General features: G+C 34.5%; 1 protein-coding gene across 1 annotated transcript; it reads right to left on the bottom strand.

Annotated features, from left to right (window-relative positions):
* Nucleotides 1-5439: 5439 nt before the first annotated feature.
* LOC101307294 (homogentisate phytyltransferase 1, chloroplastic-like) lies at nucleotides 5440-11973 on the bottom strand. The gene is made up of 13 exons (XM_004296404.1): nucleotides 11797-11973; nucleotides 11298-11345; nucleotides 10207-10496; nucleotides 9941-10024; nucleotides 9782-9856; nucleotides 9470-9553; nucleotides 8688-8777; nucleotides 8073-8174; nucleotides 7503-7598; nucleotides 7234-7305; nucleotides 7047-7142; nucleotides 6319-6423; nucleotides 5440-5785 (listed from the first exon to the last, which is right to left on the bottom strand). Exons 1-13 carry the CDS (start codon nucleotides 11837-11839, stop codon nucleotides 5744-5746), a joined length of 1227 nt encoding a protein of 408 aa, XP_004296452.1. The 5' UTR covers nucleotides 11840-11973; the 3' UTR covers nucleotides 5440-5743.
* Nucleotides 11974-13391: the final 1418 nt, after the last annotated feature.

The raw sequence follows: 13391 nt of genomic DNA, 5'->3' as shown, positions 1-13391 counted from the left end.
TTGTTGTTGGTTTGAGCTTTCCTCATTTAGATCCTCTATTCTTTTGAACAAACTTTCAAATTCATTCTTATTTCAGACCTTTCGCTTGTGCTAAAAATTAACCTGCAATAGTGAGAAAATTAAGCATAGGGTTAGTTTCCATATTTTGTTTCCAAATTTTCTCAACAAGATGAATAAAATTTGGATGGGAGAGCCACATCGCTTCAAACTAAAAAAATGTTTGAAGCTCTCCTTTGGGGAGAATCCAATTGATGATTAGTAAGTTCATTAGCTTAGCATTAGGATAGAAGTTTAAAAAATTTGTATTAACTAAAGTCCTATCCAAACATTTAAAGATAACTGAATTATTTACATGCTTGTTAGCTAGTCTAAGAAAATGGCAAACCAAAGGCAGTAAGGGAAATAAGACCATTGTTTGTAAAAAAAAACACAACAGTTTAACATGAATTTTGTGACACCACCAATTCCTCCTAATTTTTCCTCGGGATAGATGGTGATGTTAAAATCCCCCATCCAGGACGGAACCTGAGATTTAGAGACCTGAGGCAAGGTCTAAACATGGTGCCCTCTGATGGTCATACGAGGAAGAAAAAAAAAACAATGACGGTCATAAAACAACCAAAGATCGATGTTCCAAACCGATATGTTCTTCCAACGTAGTACATAAAAAGAAAACTGATGTTCAATTGATCATAACGATACTAACAAAATTTGTGAAGAAAAAAGATATATAGAAAGCTATGGGAACCTGTATAAGGAGATTCATCGCCATTAAACTTGAAAATAGACTCCTAAATAAGATGGCTGGTATTGGTTGATGGGCACCTGTATATATACTTTACAAACTTATTTGAGAAGGTCTTGTATGAGAATTTGGTTTCCATTTTATGATGAGATATATACAACATTACTTACATTAGCATAGTCCATATATGGTTTGTCTGTTCTCAATGCATCAACAACAACAAGCAATGCTCTCCCCACCAAAGTCATTATTATCTATTAATGGTAATTAAGATGGAAATGGCTGCAAGGCATCTATACAACTTCTTTATCATCTTTGAAAATTGGTGCCCTTAAAACTTTAAAAACCTGGTGCATGAGGCTGTTGCCTCTTGAGGCTCACCTCAGGTCTGGGCATGCCCCCATCAACACCCAACATTCATTATTTATTGGGCTGAGCATTGCAATTAAGTTCATTCAATAAGGCATGATGTTGTTCCTTTTAGTGTAAGTATAGATGAATGTAACTATAAAAGAATTAGTTGTTTTCCTATTAGTAATGCAGCGTTATATAAATCTCTCATGCGACAGAAGAATGTTAATATCAACTGAATTTGAATTCCAAAGTAGATTTAAACCACCACATTGACCAACAATTTACTATCTCTCTACATCCACGACTAATTAATCTCTTCTTTTGACTAATCTCTTTTTCTTTTTATTCATGTAAGATGTGTAATTGGAGATGCAAATGACTTATGAGTTTTTATAAGAGACTTTTATCGAATTACCTTAGTTTTGTGAGAAAATGGATGGCAAAAGATAGTAATATCAGGCTTCTCACTGGTGAACATAGAAGGTTTCTAACTTTACCCTTCATTTTGAGATACAAACAAATCTAACAAACGTTCTTTTGGATAGGGTTGCAGAGCTTAGCTCGAAACTCGATTATCTAGACAGATTAGGACCGAAACCGACCCGATCGGGTCGGGTTTTGAATTTGAAATGACTGGTCCGGGCTAAATCCGGACCGATTTATAACTCTTTGAATCGGGTCGGGTTTCACATTTTCTAAACTGATTGGGACCAAAAGGCCAAACCGGAATTGAATAGGACAATAGGTACACATGTTGCATGTTAATTGGGTTTCATCAATTATATATAAACTCCTTACGTACCCTAGCCTAAGAGAATGATTACGCCTCATTTTTCAATTTTCATTCTTGGTTCCATGTAGAGTGCGACTCTCTGCATCAAATTCTTCTCACTTTCTCAAGAATCTCGATCTATTCTGACCCCGATCACAACTTCAATTTTAATTCTGAAGCTAAGACCCTAAGAATGTTGATTCGAGTTCAACTCGAATCCAATTGTGGGGTGAAGGAGCAGATCGAGGAGGGGAATCAGGGGATGGGATGGGGTTTGAGGCACGTGTGAGGAATTGGGTGATTCATGATGCAGAAGACAATTAAGACACCATTAGAGGAGCTCTGATCGGGTCGTATTTTGAATTTGAAATGACTGGTCCGGGCTAAATCTGGACCGATTTATAACTCTCTGAATCGGGTCGGGTTTCACATTTTCTAAACCGATCGGGACCAAAAGGCCAAACCGGAATTGAATAGGACAATAGGTACACATGTTGCATGTTAATTGGGTTTCATCAATTATATATAAAGTCCTTACGTACCCTAGCCTAAGAGAACGATTACGCCTCATTTTTCAATTTTCATTCTTGGTTCCATGTAGAGTGCGACTCTCTGCATCAAATTCTTCTCACTTTCTCAAGAATCTCGATCTATTCTGACCCCGATCACAACTTCAATTTTAATTATGAAGCTAAGACCCTAAGAATGTTGATTCGAGTTCAACTCGAATCCAATTGTGGGGTGAAGGAGCAGATCAAGGAGGGGAATCAGGGGATGGGATGGGGTTTAAAGCACATGTGAGGAATTGGGTGATTCAGGATGCAGAAGACAGTTAAGACACCATTAGAGGAGCTCTGAAACTTTACTGCGAGGAAATGTTTTTTTTTTCCCTCAGAATTCTGCTGAGAGGAAATGTTGTAGCTTTGTTATCATGTTAAAGATAAAATGTCATTATACCATTGTACTAGTATCGAAATAGTCATTGATGTTGAAATTTTCATGAGACTACTCAAGTTTTTAGGAAAACATAGCCAACTACTAAGAACAGTTTTGAGCAGTAAAACATGAAAATCCGGACTGACTGTGTTCAGATCCGGCTTTATCGGGTTGTCCAGCAAAAACAACCAGATCGACAATTCTGGGTTTGGACTCGGTTCTTGTAGTTTTTGGCCCCGACCGATCCGAAAACAGCCCTACTTTTGGATAAATTATGGGTACAAAAGAGGAATGTTTGTGTATTTCAAAAGTGGTTTCATCCATTGATGCAACTGCATATATACAAACCCGGCCAATAATTTCTTGTAATTAGTTTTTTGTTCCTTTTGATTATCCGTATGCAAATTGTTTGTTAACTTGATACATATGGATAAGATATGCCTTGCTAAAGGAAAAGATGAACTATTTCAGTATGATCACTCTATTAACATAAAGCATTGGGCTAACCGGTTAGCTCTCCCTATTATGTTCTCAATCAAATTGTTCTTTAATTATGGTTGAGACTAATTGTATATCAGGCAAACACAAACATAAAAAGATGAGAAGAAGATGGACATATATCAGAGAAGAGATATTTTTTTTTGGATTAAATTCAGTTAACCCTTCTGAGGTTTGAGGTTAACATCATTTCATTCCCTGTATTCTTAATTTTGAAAAGTTACTTTGTTTTCATAAATCATGTTCAATTGCCGAAATTCGTCTAATATGGACGTTAATTTTGACTTCATAACTCACTTTAAGGGCTAAAATAGTCATATAACAACATAAACCGCCTTTTAAGACAATTTTTCTAAGATTTCATGCTACAATTTAATTAGCAATTGGGCTTAATTTGTGAATATTGGACAATTTAGGGAGTAAATTTTCAAAATTAAGAGTATGGGGACTGAAATGATGTTGACCTCAAACCTCAAGGGGATAAACTGAAATTAATATTTTTTTTTTTTTAAAGAAGTTAAGAGAAGATGCAAGTGTTCGTTCTTCTCGAACTCAAATCTTTATTGTGAGGATGGAGATGATATATAGGTTTTGAGTGCGGCTATTGAGACCTCTAAATTTGCTCAGTATACCTCTTATGCTCTCTGCACCTCCATTTTACTTTTAAATACAAGCATTTGCTCACTAGACCTCCATTTAAATTTCTAAAATAACCTTGTTTAAATTATTCACATATATTTCAATATATGTCTCATTACACCTCTTATTCACTCACTAGACCTCCCATTCTTTTTTTTCTTTATCGATCATCAAAAACTCATTATCTCTAAAAAAAATTACTCATTATATTTTCTTTTCACTCTAAATGTTTTAATTAAAATTTCATTCTTTAATTTAAGAACGTAAATCTCTTAAAAATTAAATAACATAAGGTATCGGATTTCAAAAACTTATTTTTACTCAACACGAAAATGTTCTAACATGAATTAGCTTTTCATTTTCTATTTTACCTGCTAAATAATGATCAAGGATAACCATTTTTTCTGTATGCAAGTTTTTTTTTGTTTTTTCCTCTATTTTATGTAACTCATGATAGATTATTTCAATAATTATTTGATTTTTCTAAAACAATTTTTTTTCATATAAAATATTTCACCTTGTATATTTTTTCAACATGTATGATGATATAAATTTATGTCACATGATTAATATTAATCATAGTTTAGCTCTTATCAAATATGGAAATGGGTAATAATATATATGTAATAAAATTAGGAAATTAAAATATATAAGAAAAATAATAAAGAATACAATATATATTATTGAATTGGAAAGTTCAGAGTGAATAAATCCATTACTTATTTTAGTATTATTATTGTCCTTAATAATCATTATGTAAGAGGAGTTATCCGTCATTTAATAACTCGTAATAGAGTGAGGTCAAGTGAGCAAATTTGAAGGTCTCAATAGCCGCACTCCTAGGTTTTTACCGAGTATATTTTTGCACTTTGTGAGGTTTGAATGGTGTTTCTTGGGTCTATTAAAACAAAAAAATTATTTAAAGGTATTTTGGTAACAATAAGGAGGTATAGAAAGTAATTGAGGTATATAGCAAATTTAGAGGTGCAACTATAGCCTCTCAATATTGTTATCGTCTATACACATGACATCTCGTGGTTGGTTTAAATCATAACTAGCCATCATAACTTAGTTGGAAAAGGGAATATTCATTGGTTTAAATCATAACTAGCCATCATAATTTCTAAAGATAATGATATAAAGAAGACAGGTGTCACTAGTTCATTGGTCTATAACTTAGTTGGAAATTTTACATATTTCTAATAGGTACGATATCGATATGAACACGTGTCTTTCCCACTTTAGTCTCTGATATCTCATAATAGTTCTAATTTAATTTATTTATATGTTCCATAAGCAATATTTGTGTATAAATAACTAATTACTGAATTCTGTAATAAAATAATGACAATAGTTGTTTGTCAATGTAAAACCATTTTTAAACACAAATGGTAAATGGTTCTCGGATTTATCTCATTGTCACCGAGGACCAAGCGTTTTTGGATGATTAGTGTATTAACCCGAGATGAAAATAAGTCCACCCACCCAAAAAAATGTGTGCATTTGCTGTCGTTCAAAGTTGATGAAACGAAATATCGAAATTAAGGACAAATACCCTGAACCCACGGCGGATTTGGGGTTGAGAGGTCTCTTAATTAGTTTGCACTTTGCAGTGCATCAATGAATACAAGGAGTGAAATCACTGCCTGAACTGATAATATGATTCACGATTGCTTTCTCAGATTCTACGTTACAATTTATGCTGAACAAATTCAGCCTAATAAAAAAGAGCAGTTGAATTACCCTCAACGATAATTTATTGGGTCACTTGACACAATCAAACAACTCGTATCCTCTTCTCATCGAACAAGTGGTATCAGTAGATACTCAGCATAAAAGAGCTGCACAAAGAATAAATAAATTAATGAAAAGTTTACCTCATGGAAATTTGATACAAGTCAGGTTAATCAGGTATATACGATCTACAAAATCCACTACTGATATGACAACCAGCACACTCCAACAACCAAGGATGGAAATGCTCAAGCATATTCTGGCAGGTTCCAAATTATAGACTATATTACCTGACTACCTGAGGCTATCTACTTGATAAAGTACACGGCCAAAAAGATTTTAATCACAAGTGGCTTGATATGGTTGTAAGTATTAAGTCTACGCGCGAACTATTTTAACCCACTTGGGTAATTTAAACAGCCTATGACATTCCCAGAACATGGAGATCTTTCGTGTTTGAAAAATTTTTGTTGTCTTGATGAAGAAAAAACAACTAGAAACAATATTACAAACAGCAATGTGAAATGGGCATCTTTTAACAGAAATAATTAAAATATGTACATAATAAGAAAATCATGGGTCTACTAATGATTTTTACCAAATAAAAGAAAAGATAAGTATAGCTGAGATGAGCATTTACCTTCCATATAAACATGTAGAAGGCTGTTATTGCAGCTTTGCTGGTGAGATCAACAGATTTTGCTCGGCTCCAGAGTATTGAAGCCAAAATTGCATGTCCCAATACCTAAATATGCATAAACAGAATTAATCAAGATCCCTATGCTTGCTGAGTTGTTCCATTGTTCAGTACTTAAGTATACTAGTAATGGAACAAATATATAAAGAAAACTCAATACTATGAAGGGATTATGAAAGTCCAATCGGGCTTCCCTAATATCATCAATATACTCTCAGATTTTTTAAGTATCACTGATTCCATGTAAAACCAATCATATCAATAATTCACAAAACAGTACACCTCTAAATATATGGAAAGTTGATTCCAAAGAATAACAAATGGAGTGGTTGTACTTAATTGTGTAAGCATTTGCAAGGGAAGCTGATGAGGTAAAAAACCACAACTTAAAGATGGATCAGTAATATTTTTGAAGTTAGAACCCTTGATGTGAGACACTTAAGCTTCATAATAACCTATTATTACATGATAAAAAATAAAGTAGCATGTAACTATGTATGGACAGATACATTTTATTTTAACAGTAAGGAGGAACTGAGCCATCTTTGTCTGAGTAAAAGCAGTGTGATTTAAGTTAATAACAAAATACACTGAGCGTTTAAACCCAAAAGTTGTCAAGTTGGGTAATATTGCTAGTGTAATATTTAGAATTAGATAACTGTGAGCCCTACCGTGATGCATTTGCTCAACATGAAGGATGATGATGCTCCCACTAAAATGGCAACACCATAAGCCATTTGAAGTAGCCATATACATATCCAAAATACCTGCCCAAAGATACGCATCAAAAATATAGTGACCACTGAAAAGCAGCTAATAGAATTTTATTTGTGGAACATAAGTATAGTAGAAGGTTACCCGCTCTTGTCCCAGACGTACTGTAAAAGACCGGATGCCAAATATTTTATCTCCATCAATATCAGGTATATCCTACATAATTCAACAGTGTTATTAAAATTTGTCACAATCCTTTTCGTAGGAACTGCCTATACTAAGGCAAATCCCTATAGTTCCTCAAAAAAAAAATTGGCTAACCCCTATAGGATAAAAAAAAGACATACAGCTTTGATGTAAAATCACTACTGTTCTGCATAAAATGAAAGAAAACGAAAAGGAGAAGTCTTTACCTTAAACAATGCTATAACAACAGAGAAGAAGCTCATAAATGCTGTTGCAAAGATTAGTGGCCTCGAGAAGGCAGCCGGTCTTTTGTACACATGGGTCTGAAATTACTACGTGAATTAGTACTCAAATTAATACTGAGAATTTGCTCCAATCATACTAGTATCTTTAGGAAAACTCTTTATTTTTCACTCTGATGCCTCTGCCAGAAATCAACTGTGTTACTTTTCTCATGTTGCAGATTTGAGCAGTTAATTTACGAGTATTAACTAACTACTGAATCATAGCGTGTTGATACTGAATCATAGTGTGTTGATATTGATTTTTTTTTCTTTTCTTCCCAATCAATTGCCCTCCCAGTTGTGTGCATGTGTGTGCATGCAGACTTAATTTCCCAGGCACTGCATCAAGAACTGAGAACTATTGCTCAGAGACATCAGAGTTCATATCTTTCAGTGATGTAACAGTGGAACTATGGCTAATAACAATAAATAACCTCCCACACAAGGTTTAATAAAGTAATTTGTGAGAGAGTGAAATAGTGGAAGTAAATAGTAAAATCCAAGGCAACAAACCTGAATGTGCAGGAAAAAAGCAAGTTGAACTATCACTGCTCGAACAGCTAGGATGCACATTGCTGCAACCACAGCAAACCTTTTCCATCTCAGTAGTGGCACCTGAAATTTAAAAGGTAAAAAACCATGTTATGAGTTATGACAAACATTGCTAACTTTATGACATATCATCATCATATTACTCATCAAGTTCATTTTAATCTAAAACAGAAGGGAGAAAGTACATTGAGTCATTGATGTATAAATTTGAGGAACACACACACACACATATATAATTATATATATATGTACATATATTCCTGAAACTACGTGAGTATGCTTTATGGTTATGCAGTGCCATGTGCATGTCAACATGAGGATGATCTATTTGGTCACTAATTTCCCCCCTCCAATTATTTGCTTTCTTCTAGGGGCATAACCCCTTGGGTCCGACACACTTAACAGTCCTGGCTTACCCTCTTTTACTGAATTGAGGCATCTGTATCACTCTATATGCTGTGGGATGACAATACTCTTTGATTCAAACTTCGGTCATCTGATTGTAATCATCATGTAATATTTTCAATATGCAGCTATCTGACGTCTCTATTATTGATCTTGGACAAGCAAACTTACATTGATTGAATAAGCAGTTCCAAGTACAAAGCTGATGAAAAGGGCCCAAAACAATGGCCATGAACCAACAATCCATCCCAGCCAAAAACTCTGTAATAATGAATCGTTCTGATTAGAGGGCATTGCCTAAAACTCTTGACATGGTTTAAATAAAATCTAAAGAAGTTAACTTCGAAAAAAAAAAAAAAACGATAGCCAGAGTAGTACAGATAGTAAGCACTCAACATGTAGCACCATTTCTTCAAATTAAGGTTATCCAGTTATCCACCTACATTCTTTGGGGTTGGTCAAAATTATGGTGACTTATGTTTCCTTCAAACAAGTATCGCTTGTGAATAATTTGCATGCTACCTAAACAGGTGGAATAATTAGGGAAAGAAACATGAAGAGAACCTCAAGTTACTTGACCCGGATAAGTTTGATATCCCCTTCTTTTATAGTAAACTTCTTGTGAAGAGCATGCAAAAATAAGGATTCACATCTCAAACTAAGGCCATCTTTGGTAAGGTTGTAATTAGAGAGTGAGAGAGAGAGAGAGAGTACGGTAAGGAGATGAGAGATGTGACACATAAAGAAAAACAATTTTAAACGGCGCTCTTAGTTTTCATTTCTAAAATCATCTTTTATCTCTCTTTTGTTCCACACTTATGCTGATCTTTGTCTCACCACACTCTTTCTATCTACAATAAAATAAGACAATAACAAAGCCAAATGATTTTAAGCGGCCCTACACAAGTACCGAAGTTAGGTGACTATATGCTTTCCACAATGGTTAGTCATACCACAATTGCAAAAGAAGTCACAATCATGATGCCAGTCACTACTGAATATTCTCCTGATGCCAATGGAAGATAAGGCTTGTTAACCTGCAACAAAACATGCAATAGACTTTCAATTAGAGAATCTAACATATATTTTACGTTAACGATTTTTGGGTATACCATCGGAGAATAATATAGGCCATACAAAAAAAAAAAACAAAAATCCATCTCTGTATCTCTAGATAAAATACTGCCAATATGACCTTCCTAGTAGAATGGCAAGTTAAATTTGCACAATACAATGCAATGTCACCAGTAAAATTGCAAATCTACCTTGTCTATATCAATATCAGACAACTGATTTAAACCGACAATGTAAATATTCATGAAGAGAGCAGCAACTACAGCCTGAAAATAAAACATAGAATCTGTAAGAATAGCAGCCACAGCTTATGAATATGGCAACGTAACTTAGCAATAGATCAGTATCACCTCCAGCACCCCAGTGAAAAATAAGGGAGAAAAATCTGACAGATTCTGGACTGCAAGGAGAGAAACCGAAACTATGCTCAATGCCTGTATAAACAAAAACATAAGTGAGCTCTCTGTACATTGATAAGAAAATGGAAAAAGAATAAAACGGTTAACAAACATATTCATAACTGATTGTAATTCACCACTAAATCTCATGCATCAATCTTAAATTACTGAGATACCAGAAATGATGAAGATAACAATGATACTGTCAAAAACTTAACTGTGCCTATAACTGTGTGTGGCCTTGAAAACCGGTAAAAAGCATCTGTTGCATTTATGATGGTGTTCCAAATGTTTTTCGCATTATAAGCTCCAGGTTCAGAATCAAGAGGGTGACCAGCAGTTGCATTCACCAGGAACGTTTTATGCCTCCTGTAGGATGTAGAATTTTCCTTGGTGCCTATGTTATGATGCTTCAAATGCTGTTGCGGATGGAGAGACCCAACAGAGCAGTATCTTTGCAGTATGTCCTGTTCTCTGCACCTTGAAACTCTGACTGCAGTATATGAACCTATAAACACAAAATTTGGGGTGATGATATGTAACAAATGTCATGAAGGACTGAAACGACAAATTATGATTTTTAGTGATCATTATTTACCCGGCCTACCAATTACCATTTCTTAAGTTCGCTAAGCTACATTTCTCTGATACAAGGAACTTTTAATTTAGGACAATGTTGGTACAAATACTTTTTAAAAACCAAACACCTCTACAAGATCAGCGTACTAAGGACTTATTACCATATGCCTCATCCCCGAGCTGATGTTGAAACAAGCCACAAGCTAGATTCCTAAATTTATGGTTATTAGGAATTTGAGATATTTAGAAGCCCAAATGCTTCAAAGTTTTGGTTGAAAGCCATCCAAAGCATTCATCACCTTCTTGCCTTTCACAATTTCCACTTTATTAAACTGTAACAAATATATAAAGCCTAGAAAGCACATGAATGACAAGATGCAGATTAGGAACAAATATATAATGCAAATCATTTTATTAGTGTTTCTCTGGATAATGACAATTGCAACCAGACGCACAATGTGCAGCTTCAAATTGATTGCTACAGTGAAGAGAGCTTTCTCATAGTTTTCAATAAGCGGATTCAGCAAAAACACAGTTAACTACAATATCGACCACTAAAATGCATTTCACTAATACTGTAAGTATTTATACTACAACTCATTCAGTTACTCTAAAAAATTATTTTGTATTGAATGGTGCTTTTGTATATGTATGTATGCAAACACAATTGAACTTTCAATTTCAAAAATTTAAATAGGCGGCATCAGATATTATGATGGGATATCATTACCCGAAAAGCAAATCTTCTTGAGATTCTCCCTTCTCCAATTGTTCCCACCTACAAGTTTTAAGAACCGTCCGAAAGCACACCAAGCAGTTCAAGCAGTTCATTTATGCCCAAACTCTTGAAATTGAATTGGCAAAAGTAGATTCTAACGACTCTAACCCAACCACACATTACACAATACCAATAAAACATAGAAGTAAAAAATGAAGATCGGCTATTACATGAGAAAACAGAGAAACCAAGATGAAGAAAAGTAATTTTGGGTCAGTCAGCTCACCATGAACACTAAAACTACCAACTTTAAAACAAATGAAAATTTTCCCAGACAGAACATTTCCGTACCATCCCAAACTTTATTGCCAAAACCCAATGCATGGTTCATCTCCAGCATCGGAAGTATCTAAACCCACCAGACCCCAAACATTCAAGGCACAAAACTAAGAGCAGCCCTTAATCAATTAGCAGAGAAATAGTAAAACTTCATGAAAGTAGAATCAAGTACCTATACAGGCTTTTGGAAAGGACCCAAGAAGCGCATAATCCATAGCTTCAGCAAAGAGAATGATGCTGTTTCAGTTCATCTATGAGCAAGAAGAAACAGTGATTCACCGAGTCCAAAAGGCTGAGAGGGCTTTAAGTAATAAAAAACAACATGGAATAATTGGCCAAATTAGACAATAATGGGGTTGTGCGTCACAGACCAAATAAGTGTTTATATGGAAATATTGACGATCTGGCAAACGGGTTCAGTTGCAAAGACGTTCCAGTTCAGAAAGCTGCGAGTCACTGACACCTCAGACCCGTGTTGAGTTTCTGACATCATGTTGGGAGTTTGGGACCGAATATAAACTGTGTACACCAACCTAACCAGTAACCACCACAGGTATCTGGGAAACCAACAAAAGTTGCTTCAATGATACAACGCCCCACTCTGATTTTTTCAATTCAGACAAAACATGAAATAGAAAGTAATTTGTTAAGTTACCTCTTTAAATGGACTTGGTAAAAAATCTCGCTTAGGAAAAAATAAGCCAATATTGCTCTGCTAAGAAAATCCTACAACTTTATCTGATCGCTTTGTTGGTTGTGAGATAGAATGTGTTCAAAGGCTCTTGATATATTCATCTTCATGATTACCTACATGGGAATTTGAAGGGAAATTCTTGTTGTCTATTTACATATCTTTGTGTTCATATTTATGATCCCGATCATACAATATAAGTCTTGTTGTTATTAAGGGGAGCTTTCAATTGTGGTTAAAGAATGACTGGTGATGTCTTAATTCTAATAACCGGTTGCTTTCATAACATAGCATCACTGTTGGGAGCTTCAAGCAGTTGTGGTACTAGTTCATGATTATTGATTAGTGATGTTTTAGTTCTAAGAAATGAAACTAGGTAACATAAAGAACAATCCACATATGTAAAGAAGGTAAATATATGTACTATGTAATAACAATCTACACATTTATGATCACGATTATACATTGTAACTTATAAGTATTTGGAAGCTCTGAGTTGTGGTTAGATACGTATCTAGTTTATGACTTGGTGGTGTCTTAATTCTATGTAACCGGTTGCTTTCATAACATAAGCATCAGTAGTAGGAGCTTAAGTTGTTAAAGACATAACTAGATCATGATTAATGGTGTCTTGAAGCAATTCTAATGTAGTAGTCTTTTGAATTGAGTCATTTAAAAAGTTGTTTGTGACATGGCGAAATATATTGTTTAAAATTTGATATTTTACTCCAACCGATATGTCTAAATTTTTTGTGTAAGATTGTTTCAATCACTTGGTGGATAGTGAATTGACATTGTTGATTTTTTTTGATAGGAGTGTCAAATTTCATATATGAGAGGAAATGTCTGTTGTCATGTGGATGATATGTTAGAAATGACATATATGTTGGACTATTGGAGGAAGACTCTAAGAGCATCTCAAACTCAACTGTCATTTGACAGGTGGAGCTTTAATGGGAAGAAATAACACAGAGATTCACATCAATGGAATTGTCTAATCCTAGATGGATTTGACATTCCCCTTCTCATTGTGCTCTCAAAATTGTCAAATTGCTTTCTTTGATTGTTTAATATCT

Source organism: Fragaria vesca, linkage group LG4, assembly GCF_000184155.1.
Source record: "Fragaria vesca subsp. vesca linkage group LG4, FraVesHawaii_1.0, whole genome shotgun sequence".
NCBI classification, from domain to species: Eukaryota; Viridiplantae; Streptophyta; class Magnoliopsida; order Rosales; family Rosaceae; genus Fragaria; species Fragaria vesca.
Note: the sequence above shows the minus strand (reverse complement) of the source record. Positions and strands in the feature narration are given on the sequence as shown.

Excerpts from the sequence above, each read along its gene's own strand:
- LOC101307294 (XM_004296404.1), bottom strand. The coding sequence starts at position 11,839 with ATGGATTATGCGCTTCTTGGGTCCTTTCCAAAAGCCTGTATAG. Across the intron at positions 6,424-7,046 it reads TGTTGAGCAAATGCATCACG|GTATTGGGACATGCAATTTT; the intron begins GTAGGGCTCACA and ends ATGCATATTTAG. Across the intron at positions 5,786-6,318 it reads TCTACATGTTTATATGGAAG|CTCTTTTATGCTGAGTATCT; the intron begins GTAAATGCTCAT and ends TTCTTTGTGCAG.